This window comes from Alternaria incomplexa, assembly GCF_024043165.1.
Source record: "Alternaria incomplexa strain BMP 0042 chromosome Unknown scaffold_10, whole genome shotgun sequence".
In the NCBI taxonomy this organism is placed as follows: domain Eukaryota; kingdom Fungi; phylum Ascomycota; class Dothideomycetes; order Pleosporales; family Pleosporaceae; genus Alternaria; species Alternaria incomplexa.
This window is the reverse complement of record NW_026249859.1, coordinates 229459-249635: the sequence shown is the minus strand read 5'-3', so window position 1 is coordinate 249635 and position 20177 is coordinate 229459. Positions and strand designations below refer to the sequence as shown.

The 20177-nt window shown below is 52.0% G+C and overlaps 7 protein-coding genes across 7 annotated transcripts; 5 read left to right on the top strand and 2 right to left on the bottom strand.

Moving 5' to 3' along the window:
* Nucleotides 1-2435: 2435 nt before the first annotated feature.
* Nucleotides 2436-3672, top strand: J4E90_006972 (uncharacterized protein; the record flags this gene model as incomplete). Its single annotated transcript, XM_051436514.1, has 2 exons — nucleotides 2436-2693; nucleotides 2743-3672. 2 exons carry the CDS (start codon nucleotides 2436-2438, stop codon nucleotides 3670-3672), a joined length of 1188 nt encoding a protein of 395 aa, XP_051289260.1.
* An 874-nt stretch (nucleotides 3673-4546) lies between these two features.
* Nucleotides 4547-5827, top strand: J4E90_006971 (uncharacterized protein; the record flags this gene model as incomplete). Its single annotated transcript, XM_051436513.1, has 2 exons — nucleotides 4547-5216; nucleotides 5484-5827. The coding sequence occupies 2 exons, from the start codon at nucleotides 4547-4549 to the stop codon at nucleotides 5825-5827; spliced, it is 1014 nt and encodes a 337-aa protein (XP_051289259.1).
* A 174-nt stretch (nucleotides 5828-6001) lies between these two features.
* J4E90_006970 (uncharacterized protein) lies at nucleotides 6002-7066 on the bottom strand (the record flags this gene model as incomplete). Its single annotated transcript, XM_051436512.1, has 2 exons — nucleotides 6002-6589; nucleotides 6764-7066. The coding sequence occupies 2 exons, from the start codon at nucleotides 7064-7066 to the stop codon at nucleotides 6002-6004; spliced, it is 891 nt and encodes a 296-aa protein (XP_051289258.1).
* Nucleotides 7067-9440: 2374 nt separating this feature from the next.
* J4E90_006969 (uncharacterized protein) lies at nucleotides 9441-10373 on the top strand (the record flags this gene model as incomplete). The annotated part of the gene is made up of 2 exons (XM_051436511.1): nucleotides 9441-9665; nucleotides 9720-10373. The coding sequence occupies 2 exons, from the start codon at nucleotides 9441-9443 to the stop codon at nucleotides 10371-10373; spliced, it is 879 nt and encodes a 292-aa protein (XP_051289257.1).
* A 3791-nt stretch (nucleotides 10374-14164) lies between these two features.
* On the top strand, nucleotides 14165-15259 carry J4E90_006968 (uncharacterized protein; the record flags this gene model as incomplete). Its single annotated transcript, XM_051436510.1, has 2 exons — nucleotides 14165-14675; nucleotides 14730-15259. 2 exons carry the CDS (start codon nucleotides 14165-14167, stop codon nucleotides 15257-15259), a joined length of 1041 nt encoding a protein of 346 aa, XP_051289256.1.
* A 5-nt stretch (nucleotides 15260-15264) lies between these two features.
* On the bottom strand, nucleotides 15265-16862 carry J4E90_006967 (uncharacterized protein; the record flags this gene model as incomplete). Its single annotated transcript, XM_051436509.1, has 2 exons — nucleotides 15265-16503; nucleotides 16560-16862. 2 exons carry the CDS (start codon nucleotides 16860-16862, stop codon nucleotides 15265-15267), a joined length of 1542 nt encoding a protein of 513 aa, XP_051289255.1.
* A 1412-nt stretch (nucleotides 16863-18274) lies between these two features.
* J4E90_006966 (uncharacterized protein) lies at nucleotides 18275-18820 on the top strand (the record flags this gene model as incomplete). The annotated part of the gene is made up of 2 exons (XM_051436508.1): nucleotides 18275-18354; nucleotides 18403-18820. The coding sequence occupies 2 exons, from the start codon at nucleotides 18275-18277 to the stop codon at nucleotides 18818-18820; spliced, it is 498 nt and encodes a 165-aa protein (XP_051289254.1).
* Between the last annotated feature and the right edge of the window lie 1357 nt (nucleotides 18821-20177).

Here is a 20177-nt window from a genome sequence, read left to right as displayed (position 1 = left end):
CAAGGCCAGCCCTGGACGAGTACGTAAGGTTAAAGAAACGGTCGCTCATTAGACAGGACGACAGAGGCCAACCCCGCAGCCGACACTGATCTGCCGCAAGGCATAATACAGTAAGGATTGGGATGCGCGAGGGCTGCGCGAAAGGCTGCGTGATGCAATTTGCGCACCTCTGCACGCGAAGGGCACGTCTGACGGCGCGGATATTGCGATGACATCGAGGACTGAAGACACGGCGGGCCCAGGCGTGAATGATGCAAAGCTGCACGCAATGGCCGGGGTGCCTGGCTGTACCGGACGACTGCCAGCACTGCGCAGCTGTCGTTGCTGCTGTCGCCTGCTCCGCATGCCTCTTGGCAGAACCGTTCTTGTGGGACCCGCTGTGATAACAGCCATGCGGGCCTGATGAGCGCGCGATATGACCATGGCCATCCGACTGCCACCCCCACGGCGACTGCTCCTGCACCCAGTCCGTCGCACTCCCCAAACACCTCATGAGCTCATGAGGTCGCCCTCCGCCCTCCGCCCTCCCTCATCGCATCTCCCAACAGCCTCACCCGTCCGGACTAGGCAGTCCATGATGCCGTGGCTGCGGCCGCCGCACAGGTGCCGAACTCCAGCTAGTCCAGCCGTCACCCACCTTATTCGTGTGCGTGCAATCCGTCGTCGAATGGCGTCTTCACCGATTCACACACGCTAGCCTCATCATACCATTGTGCACGTGAGCGCCAAGTCAGACATGCATCGGAGACATGCGCTACTTTGGTATGCTGGCTGCGCTCCACCACTCAACGATTTGTCTCAGGTAACAAGCAGCTTCAACCTCCCGTCAGCAGATGGCTTTTGTGTTGCTAGACAAGGTTTCATTCTCAGACAGGTCGCTAGCCGTCCGTACCTGGGGAAGCAGTTCACCGTCCATGCGCCTGCGCAAATGTGCACACGCGGGGTAGTATGGGGATACGAGCCAGACCTCGTTTGCCCACTTGGTACGTCTCTCACGAATTCGTCGTCTCAGTCTGCCCTCCTTTGTCCGCAGAAGACCCGCGTATGGTCTCCTGATTCCAGGCCTTGCTATCGCACCGAACAGGACGGAGAGCCTCACGGATGCCGGCAAGAGGCTTAGCTTCTGCCAGGCTAGACAAAATGATAGGACAGTTGCGGCTTCTCACATTCACTCTCAAGCTCCGGGCAATGTCCGACAATCATCCCACTATGATGCATCAAACGTTCAATGCCTGAGGGTCGGAGTTTGCCCGACACGTACGAGTAGAGCAGCTACGCCATGCTGTGGGACATGTCTCGAAGCGAGCGGGCCATGGCTACTCTTTCAAATCCTCATCTCCGCCCTAGCCAATTCTTCCGGCGCCAGGTAGAGTTGTACAAGATCTCCAGGGCTCGCTTCCGGGACCCTCAAATCTACGATGCCCGGCCCGACAGCAGACGTTTCAAAGACTCTGGCCAGGCCGAGGCAGTCTGTATGGAGAAATGCTTCCGTGTTTACATCTTGAAGATCGTCATTTCGCCGGCACTTGGTAGGGAACGACAGAAACGAAGGCGCCCGCAAGCGCTGGATCTTGAACAACCGGCGGCTGCGGTTGGAACAGCGACTAGGGCTCCTCGGACCTCTATTTATGGTCTCCACTTGAACCCTGCGCTAGCAACCAGCACCGTCGATAGGACCCGCTGGGTCTTGGGTATTAGCGTCGATATCGTCTGAACGCATCCGGCTCTTGCACACGCGGACACTGCGCTTTCAAGCGACGCAGAAGAGCGGTCTGATGGTTGCGGTTCGACACAATACTGCGTGCAGATCCGCTAGATACATATCTAGCACGTGAATTGACTATTGGCTGTGGTGGAGAGCGCTTGACAGAGTTTCGGCTCACTAGCTGGAAGCGCCCTAGCTTGCACAGGTAATTTCGACTTCCCACGACGCCATGGAGCTCTCGTGGAGACGAACCTGTGGCCGTCGATGGCGCAATTCAAGTGCACAATCGGAAGTGGGGAGCGAAGGGAGAACTTCCCGAGTATCCCGCCTGCTCGAGAGTCGCGGTCTTTGAGAGACGTTGATGTCAGAGACCGATATCTGGAAGCTTCGTGGTGCAGCGGATGCAGTTAGAGCGTGCCAAGATTTCAGTGAAAGCAGATGTCGTACAGTAACTCCATCTTGCTGGGAGTCGGATGCGATCTGAGATGCCAAGTACTACAACTCGCTTCACGATGCATGAGATGCAATGCTCCACGTTCACGATGCTCGCGTGTGAAATGTCGAAGCTTCTTCCTGGGCAAGGCTGGAGCTCCAAGCTCGGCTCAGTGGTCCATGCATAACCTGATCCCCGCAAACATCAACCCCACAAACCGTCTGACAGCTATGCACGTCATGTCCTACCTCTGAATGCAACCCTGAGTCGCATACTACATCCACGCAAACTATCGCCATGACCTCAAAGTTCTTCTGCCTCCGTTCAGCGCGTCTCGCTGCGCGTTACCCGTGCCCGCGACGAACATTTGCTTCAGCCGCCTCTAGCCGCGCAGACCACGTTCGCATTGTGGAAGTCGGGCCACGCGATGGGTTGCAGAATGAGAAGCAGACGATACCGCTGGCGACCAAGATAGAGCTGATTGAGAGGCTGGCCAAGACTGGTCTGACCACCATTGAGGCAGGCTCCTTCGTCTCGCCCAAATGGGTACCACAGGTAAGCCACGGTTGTTGAAGCTGAGGACATGCGCTGACCACCAAGACAGATGGCCAATTCGGCTGAGATCCTCGAACACGTCCTCTCTCGAACGCCCCAATCACCGCATCCGATCACGTACCAATGGCTCCTTCCGAACGTCAAGGGCTTCGACAACTTCCTCTCCATGTGGCAGTCCAAGTCGCAGTCAGGACAAGACGCATACCCAACACCTCCACCATCCCCAGGCACGGACAACGGACCAGCCCTAAACACCTCCTCCTCAGACCCCAACGCCATGCCCTCCGCCTCCTCCGGCGCTGAAGCCATGAACGCGAGCCGCGACGCCCAAGCCCCCATCCACGAACTCTCCATCTTCACCGCCGCAACCGAATCCTTCACACAAAAGAACACAAATTGCTCCATCGCCGAGTCCCTACAACGCTTCGAGCCCATCATGTCAAAAGCAAAGGAAATGGACCTCAAAGTGCGCGCCTACATTTCCGTAGCCCTCGGCTGTCCCTACGAAGGCCCAGACGTAGATCCACACAAGGTAGCAGAGCTAGCAGTGAGCTTACTAGAAATGGGCGCGGACGAGATATCAGTCGCAGACACCACGGGCATGGGCACCGCACCGAAGACTCTCGAGCTACTCAAGACGTTGAACGCAGCGGGTGTGAACAAGGATGACCTAGCACTCCACTTCCACGACACATATGGTCAGGCGCTCGTCAACTCCGTCGTTGCTCTCGAACACGGTATCCGTACTTTTGATGCGGCGGTGGGTGGGCTGGGTGGTTGTCCATTCAGTCCTGGTGCGACGGGAAATGTTGCGACGGAGGACTTGGTGCATTGCTTCCACAGTTTGGGTGCGAAGACGGGTGTTGATCTCGAGGGGCTGGCAGAGGTGGGCGAGTGGATATCGAAGGAGTTGGGTCGGGGCAATGATAGTAGGGCGGGTAAGGCGACGTTGTCGAGGTTGAGAAAGGCGAGGGCGTAAAGGGGTTGGAATGAGAGTTTTGTGTTCAAGTCGGACTTTTTATTGAGTCTGCATCTGCTTTCTGCTTTCTGGTCGAAGAGGAGAAGACTCTCAAAGTGTCAAGATCAGGTTAATGAATCAACGTTTCACATTGATAGCCTGCATATTCGGATGTCGAGGACAAATCGTGCTGGAATAGACTTAGTAGTTGTTCCTGCTGTATAGACTTGTCCGAGATAGCGATGGTATCGAGATGTGGCCACCTAGGATTCTAGTGCTAGTGTCAGGCCATACAATTTGCTCCTCGATCGCTCCTTCCTCATATATGCCGCGCTGCTGATGTTACAATTCGGACAGTAGGGCTGTGAAGATGAAGATGAGTCAGTTCAGGGAGGAGAAGAGAGGGTAAAGGGTTGTGTAGCGGCTGGGGTGTATAGAGAACGTGCAGACTCGTAGATAGCTAGAAGATGTGTAACATCTTCCCAGGGCGCAGTGAGCATTAGTAGTAGGAACAAGCGGAGACATTCTAAGTCATAAGTAAACAAAAGTTCGTACGGCATATTTGCATTTCACAGGTAAAGAAGACTGGGGCCTATTCTTTTTGGCTCTAGTGCGCCGTGCTGCGAGAAATCTTGTGGTCATCAAACGCTCCTTCCTCACTTGCACCGCGCTAGTAATGAGGCAACTCCCCAGGGCTATTTATTCGCGCCCACACTTGCCCACCTCACGCGCTTTCCAACTCCAATACGACCACGCCTACTCGCCATATCACACGCTCGATACCTTTTGAAGCTCCACTAGGTACCTCTCAACTCTCTCGCTGGTACAGGTCTGGGCTCATGTAGGTGTCGCACCTTCCTCTAGTTCTCGTACTAACTGAATGATAGCAGTAGTCATGGCGGCCAACCTTCCCAGCTTACCGATAGAGCTCCTTCTCAGTATCATATGCTGTGCGGAGACTCGCTCCAGCAGTCGCAAGCTATGCGAAGCGCTTCGTCTAACATGCAAACAGCTCGATAGCAAGATCATGCGGTACTTTGGTAACAACCACTACAAGCGAATCAAACTACCGTTCAGCGAGACAGGACTCAACCGATTGCTGCGCATCTCAAGGGGACCACTAGCTCACCATATCGAGTCTGTGACTATCAAATGTGGTACCGTCCATCCATACCAGGACGTATGCATACAGAAGGACCCAAATTCACTATTGGACGAGAACATCAGCAAATGGCTAAAGGATGGTGATTGTGCAGAAATCCTCGCGTCTGCTTTGTCTAAGCTACCGAATCTAAGTGGGTTTCACATCAGGGAGACTGGCTACAATTTCAGGGTCTATGAACGGGAGCAACTCGAGCTACTATGGAATTACTGGGCTACAACATTGAGAACTCTGCTAGCAACAGCAATTCCTACTATCCAGTCTCTCGAGGAGTTATCCATATGCGCCAACAGCACTATCATGGCAGCTGATCCCTCTCACCTGGGAGACATCATCACCTTCACGGATCAACTTGGAAAGCTTCGGATGCTTCAGATAGACATGGTTCTCGGTACTGGCAAAGGTACGTCCAAGATCGGAGCTCATACAGCCGATCAACACTGATCGGTTACAGATGATGATGCTGGAGATATTCGCAATCTTTGCAGCCTGATCCGAGTCGCCGCAAATTTGGATGATCTACACATCGGATTTGGAGGTAAAAGTCACTGCGACAGATTCTTCGAATCTATGAATCAGTCCTTGAATCTACCCGCGCTGCGTCGGCTATCCTTGTCTAATCTAAAAACGACACAGACTCAGCTCGAACACTGTTTACGCCCCATCAAAGATACTTTACGGATTCTATGCTTGGAAGAGGTATGGACCTACAAGGCCACCTGGCCTGTCGGAATCGTACATTTTATTAGGAGAGAACTAAATCTGGAAGAGGTCACCTTACGAAAACTCAGTTTCGGCGACTTAGGCCTCCACCTGAGGAGGTTCCACCAACTTCGTCCAAGTATCGTGCAACATGGCTATGGCTATGATCCACAACTGGAGGATGAAGGGTGGGCATATGTTGATTGGGAAAATCGTTGTTCAGCTGAGATTATCCTCAAGTATCAAGAGGGTGATGACATCAAGTATTGGCTCAGAATGATTGAAGAAGACTACAGGTTGAAAGGAAAATAGGATTTTGACGGTGGAAGACGGAGAATTGTGGGTACTACTGATACTACTAAGTGTTAAACTTCATAGTTATTCTAGCTTGTATCAGACATGAATCAGTCCAAACTGCCGGCAAACGATAGAATCCAAGCATATGGCTCAAATGCCAGGTTATCAAACGATCAGTGCGTCTTACGATCAATCGCTTGCAAGAACCAACTCAGGAAGATCGACCCGATTCCAAACCCCTTTCGGCCTGACACGATACACATCCCTAATTGGCCTGACACGGCACACATCCCTAAGATGAACCAAGAACGACTCCATAGTATAAACTTCCCGCTTTATCGTAGTGCCTAAGCAACACAAGCAGTACAACTTCTTCTCCTTCACCAACGGCACCGGGTCAATCGCCGGAGCCCAGACAGAGCACATACCCATGACTGTCCTCTTCGGTACGACATCCACAGCTGTAAGGCGATAGCCAGTCTGAAACTGCGCCTTCAATTCGCCAAGGAAGACGCAACGCTTGAGCCAATATTTACTATATCGCTCACGGCCAGTGTCGCGCGGGTTTTGTGCCCGATGGGGATACATCTCATCGACGTAATCCCAATCGTACATGTTCTCCTCTGCCTTGATCCAGAATCTGTTTACCCCATTCGTCAACGTGACAGGTGAGAGCCGGAAACGGGGCACCACCGGGCTCAGATCCTCATGGCCTATGTCGCCAACGTAGCGGGCACGCATTACCGCCTCTTTACTTGCGGGCCGCCGGTGGCCTTTCTCTAGACAGGAGAGGCAGAGGCGCGTGCAGGTGGGTAGGTAGACTATTTCTGCTACCCTTCCACAACACTTCTTCCCGCTCTTTTTGAACGAGCAGCGTCGATGTCGGAGCGTGCGAAATAACATTCTCGGTGTGATGTGCACTGTATTTCGTATCGCTATCATTCCTTTCACAGTGTTTGGCGCCCACTTCAACGCGTACCTTAGAGGCGATTCGGTGTCGACGAGGTGCATGGCGAAGCGGCAGCAGCGTCGGAAACGCATCGTGTCTCTGATGGTAAGATCTTCGATGATCTTGAGGAGGATTTCTGTGGGGAAAATTCCAAGAGACCCGCAGACACGGTTTTTGGGTAGTGGGTCTGTGAGAGCGGAGATTGGGGGCATGCGGTCTATGAGGCCGTCGAGGATGAGATGGGACTTCTTGGGCGAGAGAGTGTAAGTGAGGGTTTCGATGGGTATGTCTTGGGAAGATGTCATCGTGACTGCTGGAACTGCGCAAGCGCTAGTATGATGGGTTGCGAGGTTTTTGGAAGAGGCTAAGAGGGGTGTGAAAAGAGGTTACGGTGCAGGTTGTTCGTACGTGTTGTCGTAAGCGAGTTGGTTGAAATGCACAGCGTGTAGGATGATCGAAGATAGTCTGCACAGTTCTATGACCAACAGAATATATACTTGGCTCTGACTTACACTGTCACCGTGTGGCTGTGATGGCGACACTGTACCATGGTTACTATCCACTTTATCCCATGGTGCGGCCATGACGCCTGAACAACGAGTCACACATGTCCTGCAACCAATATGATACGTAATCCGAAGTACTTCTTAACTATATAAGCCGTATGTATCGAGAAAGAGGAATGGCTTTATGTAGTATATTCGTTTCGTGATACTGAGCCCCACTAGCCGGCGACAAATCCAAGTCGAGATATGAGATTGAGCATGGTGGGTGTGCAACAAACTGCGACGCAGATCCTAGCTACCCCTGTGGTGAAGATGATATTAGAAACGGTGCAACTATCGAGACTTGACTGTGTGTGTGTGAGTGTGAGCAGCAAAATGTGAGAGAACAAGAAGATGAAGATGATAATCGTCGACTTTAATTCGAGAACCTCCATGGTACGTGAGAGAAACAAGATTCAGGATACTGCAATATGAATTAGTAAGATCCTGTTCCTTCCGACGCGCCGTTGTATTCGTCCCAGATGGGTTGATGTCGACCACGAAGATTATCTCGGCGCTTTCTATGCTTGACTTGTCTTTACCTGATTCCCCACCTTATAAGTAGACCATAGTCAAAAGAACGAACCATTACGTCTCTAAAACCTGTTCCTAAAGATTCCTGCGCATTGCCATCGAACCCCGCCACTTTTGAACACTGTCTCTTTATGGAGGGCCGTAGATCTTGTATGAGGCCAGCGAAAGACAAGGAAGTTATGCTGATGATGCACGGCGCTGCTCAGGCGAGCAAGGGACGGGTATGGTTTCGGGGTATAAGAAAAATGTATCAAGGTGCTCTCTATTGTCAGGCTGATCTTGTCGTTTGAGACCGGCGACGTGTAGTTAGCGAGAAACTTAGTATGAAGCAGGGACATGTTCTGGCCCATCTGTGCTCGAACGCATGTGAAATATTAAGCCTGGTATCGATAACGAGGACGTTCATAATATTCCTAAGCACCAATTTCATTGCATACCATTGCGACTCTTGCAACCACTCCACTCAGTCCATCTCGCCCTGATGTCTTCGAGTGACAGCGCTCGATCGTCATCACAGCCACGGCGCCGCCGACGATCATCGGTAGCAGCCACGACGTCACGCACTGCCACCAATGCCTGATCGCCGGCTAAGGTAATTTCGTGGGGAAGGTAGCGTGCGGCTGCGGAGGGTCCTCCGCATCATAGCAGATAGGGGAAAAGCAACTGCCGCAGCTAAAACGATCACGATCAGGCTGAGTTCAGGTTTTGCTAGTTTGGTTACACAGCACCGCGAGCATTAGACACATAACGGCGCTGCGTACCACTACCGGATCAGACGGATCCGAGATCAACGAACCACGACGGCTTATGCGAACGCGAAAGAAAAAGAAAAGAAGAGCGGGCGTGATGCGGGAACGCTGGGCGTGTGGGCGTGTGGGCGTGTGGGCGATGGAACGATGGAACACATTTGTGTTTCTTTCGTGTGACGGTTGAAACATTGGAATATCGAAACTTGATATGGACATGACTTCGAGGGCCTGGAACGTATGCAGGGAGTTACCCGCCCATGTGCATTGTGCCTGTCAGACTGTGGCTTGCCTCGCATCCAGTCGCAGCCACGTCGACAATTTCATCCAAAGAACCCTGGAAAACCACCAACACCTCATCTGCCAAGTTTGCGCTTGAGATCATCTTGCTTGTGGCAGCATCATAGCAAGCTCCGAATTTGAGTTTCTTTCGTCGGCGAAACCCTCGGTCGGGGCGCAGTCCAGGACGCTGTTTGGTCGATTCAGGTGACAAGTTTGATGAGATGGGTCGGTGAAAAAAATGACGTGTGGTCGATGGCAGAGTAAAAGCAGGGTTCAAAAAGCGGGCTAGTGGCTAGCGTGGCTGACGCACGGGGCGGGATCGACAGCGAACTTTGACGGAACAAGGCAGGCACGACGACGCCAATGCTGCATCATGGAAAGCGAGTTGCAAGGCTGCGTCATCGCCCGGGGCAGTATCGAAACGGACAGAGACACATAAATCCTTTTCGCTCCCCCCTGTGGCTGGCGAGTATTCACAGTCTAACATCACAACAACATACACCTTGAGCATCGCCCTCCTCGTCACCTCTCCCACCTAGCACCTCTCTCTACCTCGAATCTTAATTGCGACAATGGGTTTCGGCGGTGCTGCTTTGAAGTTGGGCTCTACAGCGCTATATGCGCTTGAGTTCTGCTGTGCTGCGATTATCCTCGGTATCTACAGTTACTTCCTGTCTGTAGAGGCGGACCGCGATGTCAACATTCCCGTCTGGCAGCAAGCCGTTACCGGTCTCGCTGGTGCGACTGTGCTATACACCATCTTCGCAGTCCTGTTGACTTGCTTCCTTGGTGGAAAGGTAAGACAATCCCTTGGCGATATAAATACCAACACACACTAATGCCATCCCCAGAAAATCTTTGCTTTCCTCGGCATACTCCTCGACATCCTCTGCTGCGGTGCCATGATCGCCGTCGCTGTCCTGACCCGCGACGGCGCATCCAAGTGTTCCGGCCGCGTGCAGACACCCCTCGGTGACGGACCCGCCAACTCCAAGGAAGGCTTCGGTTCCAACGGCCGCGGCGACCAGATCACCTACTCCGCCTCGCTCGGCACGATCTGCAAGCTCAACACCGCCTGCTTCGCCGTCGCCATCATCGGCGCCTTCCTCTTCCTGCTCAGCGCCCTCGTCCAGGTCTTCCTCATGAAGCACCACAAGAAGGAGAAGGCGTTCGGTCCCGGCCCCAGCAACGGCTACACCAAGGGCTCCGGCATGAAGTTCTGGCAGCGCCGCAAGGCTAACCGCACCACTGGCCACCGCGACCCTGAAGTCGGTACCGTCCCTGCTACTACCGCTGGTGGCCTCGCTGTCCCTGCTGGCACCCACGACTACCGCCCCAGCCACGACACCGCTTACACCGGCTCCACAGTTGCTGCCCCCCACACTGGTTTCGCGACTGACAAGCCCGTGACCGGTGGATACCACACTGCTCCTCACGTTGCTCCTACTGCCAACTACGCCAATAACGGTAACACCGCTACCTACGGCTCAGCCACCAACTACTAAGCCATTACACCCTATCCTCATGAGAAGATGAGATTGGCGATGCTCTAGATTGAGTAAGGTCTATGCTTATAAGCATGACCACTTTTCCTTATTACTTGTACTCTATTACGACGTTTACGCATTATACCACACACGGAGAGGAGGGAGTTGAATACTCGAGATGAGATGAGCTTGTATGATGAATTGGATACGAAACTTAATACCTAATGTCAATATCGAAGAAATATATATGATCTAAAACATTACTGTACCTCGTTGATGCTGCCGGTGTCGTGTCCTTGGCACATATCCTCGTTGTCGACGAAACAGTTGAGCACGACCAGCGATAGAGTACATGGCGAACTATCCGAACGAACATGAATGCACAATACTGTGTCGCCGGCATTCACAGATGTAAACAAGCTTTACACGTAGTTGTAAACCAGCGGTGAACTGGGACAACGCGCATGATTGACATGTAGCCGCCGAGAGTATTGAATAGACCACTAGTTCGGGCCCTCACGAACCTTATGCATTGCGCCCCGCTCAGGGAATGCTTGTCGACAATTCCCCACCAACCGACCCCACTCGACACAATAAGCATTGACGAGTTGTAATAACTCAATCACAGGTACCGCGTGATGCTCGCAGACAAGGCTCGCAAACGAATAGCAAAAAGATGGTTCAAATGGCAAAAACATACAGCCTCCTTTTTGCCATCCAATGCAAAAAAAGTCCAAAAACATACAACAGCGGGGATTCCCCGGTGGTCACCCACCCGAGTACTAATCCGCCGGTATCTTGCTTGTATATGGCTGAGCGGACGGGAAGCCTAATTCTCAAGATCCTGTGGTCGTATGTGGAAGATATGCTCGTCGTGGGAGTGAATATTGACGGTGGATGACGAGCGAAAGACTGTTCGTCTAATGCTTCCCGGCAGCTAAGCTTGTATAAAGCTGATCGCACTGCGTTATTAGTAACAAAGGTTTTAATAGCTCTTAGCTTGCAACATCGTTTAGCATGTACATAGAAGTTGTTGCCTTTTATTAATTGCATAAGGCATGCTTGTCGACTATCTTCCGCTAATTAACCCTACTTAACAAGACGAGCAACAGTAACATAAAAGAACAAGTAATATGCTACACTCTACATTTTGTTTACCCGAGCCCCCAAAGTTTTCTTAGGTCTGCTGCTCTACCAGAGGTCGTCCAGCCAATCTCCTGCTCTATCTTGGATAGGTGTCTCAACAGCGCGAGCTTCTCTGCCGCATACTTCACATCGTTTGCAATGTCGCTCTCATTCAGTCGTGGTGGGACACCTGGCTGCTTAGTCGAGCTATCGCCGAATACCTGCCCAGCAATGTAAAGAGGCTGTAAGTGATTGGCCCAGTTGGCATGCGATGAATTCGCTAAGCTGATCCCACAGAGCTCTTTGGCATGCCAGATTGGATCATACCTCTCTGTCTCAGCGTGCATCTCGTCCTGATGCACATCTCCCGTCCGTAGCAACAGAATGGACCCGGCATGGTAGAAAGTGTTGCCGCAAACCGACGAGTTGCTGGTATATAGAACAGTCGGAAATGGGTTCCCTTGATGTGCCTCTGTTCTGATGAGAGAAAGAACTTGCCTCGGACGATGAATTCGCCAATCTTGTAGTTCACGCCACAATGCGTTAATAGTAGACGGGCTGTCAGATAAGTGTCCTTGTTGTTTCCGGCTCGTTGCAATGAGATTTATTATCTTCGCGAAGATAAGTATAGCAAGATTGCAGTAAGCGTCAATTGATGCAGTGGCCGCAATTGACCGCACATTGCTGTCATCGACCCAATCACCGGTTGGTATCAGGGTCTCTTCTTCGAGAACAAAGGCTGCCCATACATCTAAGAACGATTCAGCAAGAGTACGTGATGCGATGTAACCATAATGTACCTATACGTGCGAAAGCCCAGAAACAAGCCTTTATGAGTCCTGGACTAGAGCCGTTCCAACCTTTAGACTTCAAGTTCCAGACACAGCCCTGTAGAAGATGTCAACATCGGCAATCCACCAATCTTACCTGGCAAACGAACCTTGAGATGGCGTCTCCACTCGCTAACATCAGAAGCCATCATTTCGTAGACACTTAGTAGGATACAAGTGGCTAATGTAGCTTCACCACACTGAGATGGTTCATAGTGAAGCAGTGACTGCACAGCATGCTGATAAAGGCTTAACGTACTCTGACGCTGACTGTGATGTAGGGCGTCAAGCTGTCGGGATGCCAGAGCCATGGCTGCGGCTGCGAACGGTTTGTTCTCCATCAATTTATGAACATATGATCCTGTAAAGTGCCTGCCTGAGTCTGTGGCCTCGCACCACGTCCCCGTTTCTTGCAGATACACACGAACGAGCCGAGCTTGTTCCGCCTTCGACACAGGAAGCTCAGCCTCAATCTCTGATGGCGCAATACAGCTGACGGCTCGATCAAGTAGGAATGAGGAGGCTGACGTGCTCACCGACGAAGCATGCCAGGACGGAGAGGGAAAGGTGCTTTGGAGCAGACGACCAGTATCTTCAAGACCCTGACTTTGAGCCGTCGCGGCAGGATTGGCCGCGACGTTGCGGTCCAACACAACCGAACTTGACGAGGTGAGCTCCAATTCGGCGTACTCTGCAACGGAAGCTTCTAGATGATAATCAGAAGTGCTCGCGTCCAAGTGGCTTTCTGACCGAGCTGCGGCCGCGCTCGAGCTCCCAGGATCTAGGGATGCGGCAGCGTAGAAATCTTGGTACTCGCGCACGATTTGATCCGTGTTATCCACTATCTGAACACTGTGAGCACGCACACTTGAGGAAGACCTAAGAAAACTGTCGACCCTAGCTTACAGTCGTTACGGATTGCCCGCCAGATTGGCCTCGTTCCCCTTCAACGACAAGCAAAGCAGCGCTATGCTCGCTGGACAATTGTAGCGCTCTGGACGGATGGAACGACGCTTTCAGACCCCAGCGGCACTCATCACCGCGAGCTTGACAACTCCGGCATCGTGGCTGAGCTCCATCGCCTAGGAAAGATGAACCAAAAAAACACGCACGAGAACTGGGATACAACGCACACTTCCGCCTTCTGCGCCGGCAGCATAGGCTTCAGCTTGCAACATTAGCATTATGAAGGCAATGATGACGTAGTTTCGATCTTACCAACCCAATCGAGACCTTGTTCGACTGGCTTGCGCAACGATCTCTGAGTCACCTGCCATTAAGGCAATATGTCAGAAACTACGTATTGATGTATCATGTAAGACGGGGAATAGAAGCACTAATGCGTTGAGGTGATCGTAGAGAAGGTGGGTAAGCCCTGGAGCGCTTCCACTTGCTCTGACGCCAGGGTCTCAACGATACCAAGCACTTTACCGAGGTTGGGCCGTGTCAGAAGCAAGCCGAAGCACCCGACATCCGGAATAGGAAAGCACGCACAAAAACAATCGTACATCGCCTCCCCTAAACGCTACCTAGGTATCTAGCCAGACACAGGCCAAACCCAGCATGTAGTTTGAAAAAAAAAACGTGCAGTCCAATCTCCATCCGACAGATGATCAAAGACCTGGCGCTTGCGGTTACACCTGTATGAAATGGCGCTAGTGCATACAAGGAACCATCTGCTCGGCGGTGTGGTTTGGTATGTAGACACATGATGTTATCAACATTGGGTTCAATATACCTGGTGCCGCTAGAAAGCTATAAAGGCGCTCAGGTACGATCACCAAGCTGGGTATCGAACTTGCTTCGTCACACCTTTTACCCCCCAACTTTTACACAGCGGCCAGCCTATTCGCTATGACCACACAACGAGTTTTTCGACTGCCCCAGCGCACTTCCATCCAAGACCTTCAGGTTAGCGAAGAGGACGTGCCCTCACCCTCCGCTCAAGAAGTCTTGATCCGAATCAAGAATGTAGCTCTCAACTTCCGCGACTTTGCTGTTTCCACCGGAAAGTACCCTTTCCCAGTGAAAGACAATGTGGTGCCTTGCTCTGATCTTTCTGGAGAGGTTGTACGTGTGGGCAGCCACGTGGAGGACTTCGCCGAGGGAGACAAGGTGATTGCATCCTTTGACTTGAAGACCTTGTACGGTGCTATGCCGGATTGGCACCATAGCTTGGGTGGTTGTTACGATGGAGTTCTTCGAGAATTTATTACATTGCCTAGCTCGGCACTCGTCAGGGTACCTTCAACTACTAAGCTCAGCTTCGCTCAGCTCTCGGCTCTAGTCTGTACAGGAACCACCGCGTGGAATGCGCTTTACGGCAACGTTCCGTTGAAGCCTGGCCAGACAGTGCTCTTTCTCGGTAAGGGTTCTTTTTTTTTTAAATCATAAGAGCTACCGCTGATTACATTTGTAGGCACTGGTGGTGTTTCGATCACTGGGCTTATCTTGGCTAGGGCTGCAGGCGCTGTCACGATCATCACTTCTTCCTCAGACGACAAGCTCGCGCATGTTCAAAGAACGTACGGTGCCGACTATACCATCAATTACAAATCGACTCCTGCTTGGTCCCAGGAGGTGCTCAAGATCACCAATGGCCACGGTGCAGATTTCATTCTCGAGAACGGTGGAGCTGGAACGATCGGTCAAAGCATTGATGCAGTGGCTTACGGCGGAAACATTGCTGTCATAGGGTTCCTTGCCTCCTGTCCCCAGGAGAAGATGCCTGACGTGGCAGCGCTTGCCCTATCGAAGGGTGCAATCGTCCGCGGCATCATGGTTGGATCTAAGCAACAGCTGGAAGATGTCACACGCTTTGTGACTTCCAAGAACCTCAATGTGCCCGTAGAGAAGGTGTTTGGCTTTGGGAGGGATGAGGTCGTTTCTGCCTTTGAGTATTTGGTGTCAGGTCAACACATCGGCAAGGTGTGCATTGCTGTAAACTAAGGTAGCTACCCTTGAGGCGACAGTCCAGCAGCAATCTGTTTCCCTCTGGCCTCACCTAGAAGATTCGCTATGTCCTTGTCAACCAGGTCGAATTCTCTTTCAACGAGACCCTTGCGCTCCTCTGACCTCGGCTCAAAGACAGCAACAAATGGTTTTGGGCCGGACACAAACCCAGTTGTAAACATTTCTTCCGATACGTTGATCCTTGCGCCATCTTTAGAGCGTATGTTGAACGCCCAAAGCAGCCTTGCCATCGCTATGGCTAGAGAGTTTCGTGCAATGAAGCGTCCAGGGCAAACTCTCCGGCCGTATCCAAAGTTGGCAGGCTGCGTCTTTTCGATCCATCGTTCAGGCCGGAACACTTCTGGTGAGTCATATGTGCGGGAGTTCTGGCGCATGGCGGCGAACACGGGAACTACAACTGAACCCTTGGGTATCAGATAGCCTTTGTAAAAGTCCTCCTGGGTCGTGGCATGCGGAATCCCAGCTGGCACAATGTGCCGCCATCTAAAGTTTTCCTCTACCACGGCCTGAAGATAGGGCAGGTTGCTCAGATCTTCGAATCCAGGAAGGCGATTCGTACCGACGACTTCGTCGAGCTCTTTCTGCGCGGTGGCAATCCAATCTGGGTAGGCTACGCATGCCAAAATGAAAATCTGCAATTGGACTTGTGTAGTTTCGACGCCAGCATCACACAGGATACCAAGGTCCCATGCTATCTCTGTCGGAGCGAGATCTGTTGCCTCCTTTGACTTGTTGAATTCCTTGGCCCAGTTCCATCCCTTGCGCTTAAGTGCGTCTTGCATGTTGGCCATGTGGAGATTTTCCCACATCTCGTACCACGTCTCAGCCGTTTTCTTCCACGGCGTCAATGGTGCTGGGAGACTGTTCAGAGACGGGAAGAGATCGACTATCCACGCGCCGACCTGACCGGCAATAGTGAAGTTCTTAAGACACTCGTGACTGGTCTGGAGTTGCCATTCGTCGCCGGTGATGATGCGCATACCGAAAGTGATGGAATATACGATGCTCGCTGCAAAACGCTCAAACTCCTTGGGGAAGTCGTTTGATTGAAGAAGGTTTTTCAAGAGCTGTTTGCTCTCTAGGTCCTGGATTGCCGTGTAACAGGCTGACGCGCGCGGACTGAGCACAGGAGCTTCTAGTCGTTGGTGCAAGAGGAAATCACCATCGAATGGCTTGAACATTATGTGCTTGCTCTTGCACGTCAACTCTTGTGCCATGACCTTGGAATATATCAGGTCGCTATTACAGCTGTCGGCAGAATGGACTTGTGACTTACCATGCGTGGCCGACTACTGTAGATCATTGCCTTCTTGTCGAGCAGATCTTTGGCCACCTCGTGGTCTCCAATCAATATCACATTCGTGCCGCCGAAATTGAGGTACACAAGAGGACCATACTGTTCCACCCATCTCTGGTATGTAACCCAAACTGCTTCTTTGGGAGCCTGGTGTAAGTTGCCGAGAATGGGCAAACGAGGCGGTCCCGGAGGTAAATTCGAGTCTTGTCGTTTACGGAGCCAGAGGTACAATATTGCCAACAGACTGACAACGAATAGAACTGTTGGTGATAATGTGGCCATTGTGACTAGGTTGGAGTGGTTTGTGACCAGAATTTCGAGGCATGAGGGAAGACGCTGTTTATCCGAAGATGCGATACAAGGCGATGACGGGGCATGTTTCGAGCTTTCGGTGCCTCATCTCATGCGAGGCTTCGATACCTACCTACCTAGGTAGGTAGGTACGTCCCGCTCCCTGAAATTGAGTGGGGCGGACCACGGCCCGTCCCATGTCACAGCCAATGACAGTGCGTGGGGGCTACTGGGTTGATACGAGCGTACCCAGGTAGCGTTGTGTAGGATTGCGGCACAGCTTGAGCCATCAAATCATGAACGCTCATGAGACGCTTCTGCAGGAATTTCGGCAAGTAGGAAAGTGTGCCGCGCCAGAAGCCATACGGCACAAGCTTGGCATACCTGAACGAGCGATAGCACGCTCGAATGACCCATACTTGGGACCCAGTATGTCCAGGAGCAGTATGAGAACGATGCTCTGCCCTGTGAAGTGTCTTTTGAGTGCCGTTGCGATGCATTCGAGGTTTGTCGCTGCTCCTTTCCGCAGACATGAATGATTATCGAAAAGTCCTCAATGTTGTTGGGTGGACGCTGGTCTCATTTTCATCCATCTTCGTCTTAGCGCGATCATATACACGCGCACGAATCGTGACGACGACTCTGGGCTGGGACGACTGGTGTATGATTGCGGGCCTGGTGAGTTCGACTTTAGACCTCAGTCCTACATTCGATTGCCATTGACTTACTCGAACATCAGATCTTCGCTGTAGTGTGTACATCGCTCGTAACAGCCGGCACTGCGCACGGCCTTGGACAACATGTATGGGACATCAGTGATCCAGAAGATCAGGCAGTGGCTACCATGTACGTGCTGTTGGCGCCTTGCTTCTCCATCGTCAGCGCTTTCTTCACGAAAGCGTCCATCATCATCGCACTAATGAGAGTAAGTACACAGTACTATGCAATGGACGTGACTCTCAGCTTACCAGCCTAGATCCGAGGACACACAGCGCGTCTATCGCACAAGTGTGTCGCGTACGCCCCTCTGGTCGTCCTACTGATCGGCTCCACACTCTCATGCTCTGTCATGATTTTCTTTTGTTCGCCCGTACAGAAGTCCTGGAAACCGCAGATTGAGGGCACATGCTTGAGCCCCGCAATGCTGAATGTTGTCGGAAAGTCGGTCTCAGGTATGTTGGAAGAATGCCAATGTCTCTGCCAGGTGCTGAAGCCTCAGTGTATAACGCGATGATGGACGTCTTTTGCGCCATCATGCCGTATTTTATCATAAGGACTTTGAACATTCCTCGAAAGGACAAGCGAAATCTTGTAATACTGATGGGTGGTAGCATTCTGTAAGGTCACCTCGCCGCACTGTTGGTGCAATTACTGACGTTGGCAGTGGCACATTCGCAACCATCATGAAGATCGTAGCAATGGGCAGCATCTCCAATGTCGCGGACATGACACACTCTTGGTCAGAGATAACGATCTGGTATCTGTGAGTGTAGTGCTATCGAACACAAGAGACCTTGACTCACTCAAGCAGGACTGAGAACAACGTCCTCATGATCGCTGGATGTTTCCCTGCCCTGCGGCCGTTCTGGCGTGTTGCGATTGGCAAATACAGCTCGTACCTCTCGTCGAACGCATCACGCAAAAATCCTCCACGAGGCGAAAACGGACAATCGACCGAAGACAAAGAGCTGCAAGTGTACACGGTGGGATCGCAGCCCAAACTAGGGAAGAAACCCAATTTGTATTCGACAACGATCCGCGTCAGTAGTGAAGAAAGGTTATGTCCCAGATTAGACGGAAGTTCTGTGGAGACCATTGAGAGGATCCTGCACAACCATGGAGACGAGCGCTTCGAGCGCCAGGCTTGCATTGCCAGCACTCGGACAGGTGGAATATCGCCCAGCGATTGCACGAAAATAACAGTTACCAGTGAGGTAGAGATCAAGTGAAAAGCGTGTCCAATCGTTCCATGCCAAAGTCCTGTGTTCGTGGCATGCCAGTAGCACCCAGCACTGTGAGTTTTGACGGATCGCGGGTAAACCCAATTCTCAAGATCCTATGGTTGTATGTGGAAGATAAGCTCGTTGTGAAAGGATATATTGACGGTGGACGGTGGGCGAAAGACCAAATCGCTTCCCAACATCAAGGCAACTCCTGCCCCGCCCTCCCGTCCATCTCATATCTCGCCCTCTCTTGTTCCAACTCAGTACGCCCATCGGGTGGTGCTTCGTGCGTGTAATCCTGCATATCCTTCCGAGCAGCATGGGCCTGATGCATGGTTGTGTCCATGGCCGGTTTCTGCAGTGCTCTTCTCTTCTTGCGCTCGCGAAAGAAGAGCCAAGCGAGCAACGCAATGATGATTATAGCAGCAGTTGCGCCGACGCCGATGCCTGCTCCTGCGCCCGCCGATATACCACCGCTCGACGATACATCGGATTGATCTGTGGTATTGGTTGCTGTTGGAGACGGCGCGCTGGTGGGTGTAGAGGCCGCTGCACTACCGTCCGAGGACGCGGGTGTACTTTGTGAATTGGTTGAGGTTGTCGCCTCTGATGCTGCGACGCCTTGTGAAGCAGTGGCCGTACCCAAGCTGGCTAGTATACCTGAGCTATCGACCTTCCACCACATTGGCGTCTTTGTCGCGTCTGAATCCTTGTCTTGTGCGTCGCTTACTTTGCCTGCAGAGTTAGGGGTACGAAGTCAGTATGTGTCTCACATGCACTTCGTAGAGGCAAGACTTACCTGTCAGCGGGTTGACATAGCGCAGTTGAGATAGCCCGTCTGTGCAACAGCGATCATTCCCATAACACACGACGTTCTCTCCGCATAATATTAGTCCTATCCCCTGCCAATCTTGTTCTAGAAAGTCCTCTTAATAGTGTTCTGTATGAAGACTTAGACTGTATGGACTCACCGGGAAACAAGTCACTACAGCCCGTCCAGTTCTTGTCGGCGCAATATTGCCGGCCAATGTTTCCTGATCTTGTACACAGCAAGTTGCTGCCGCAACTTTCGCTCCATAAGCAACAATTGTTCGTGCCTTTGCCACATGAGACTAATTCATCGCTAGTCGGATTGTTAGATTGGAAAGTCTCGCCTATGAGAAGCGCACGTTAGCAATAGACAGAAGGGCCTATGATGGCAAGACTCTTTTGGTTCCGGAAGTACGGATGCATACGCACCATCGCGTGAGTAGCAATCGGCCCAAACGCCTACTGCCAAAGTGAAGAATATCACCCGCTGTAGAAGGCACACACGCATCGCAACGTATAAGGAAGTTAGACGACGAGGACGGCAAGGAGAAGG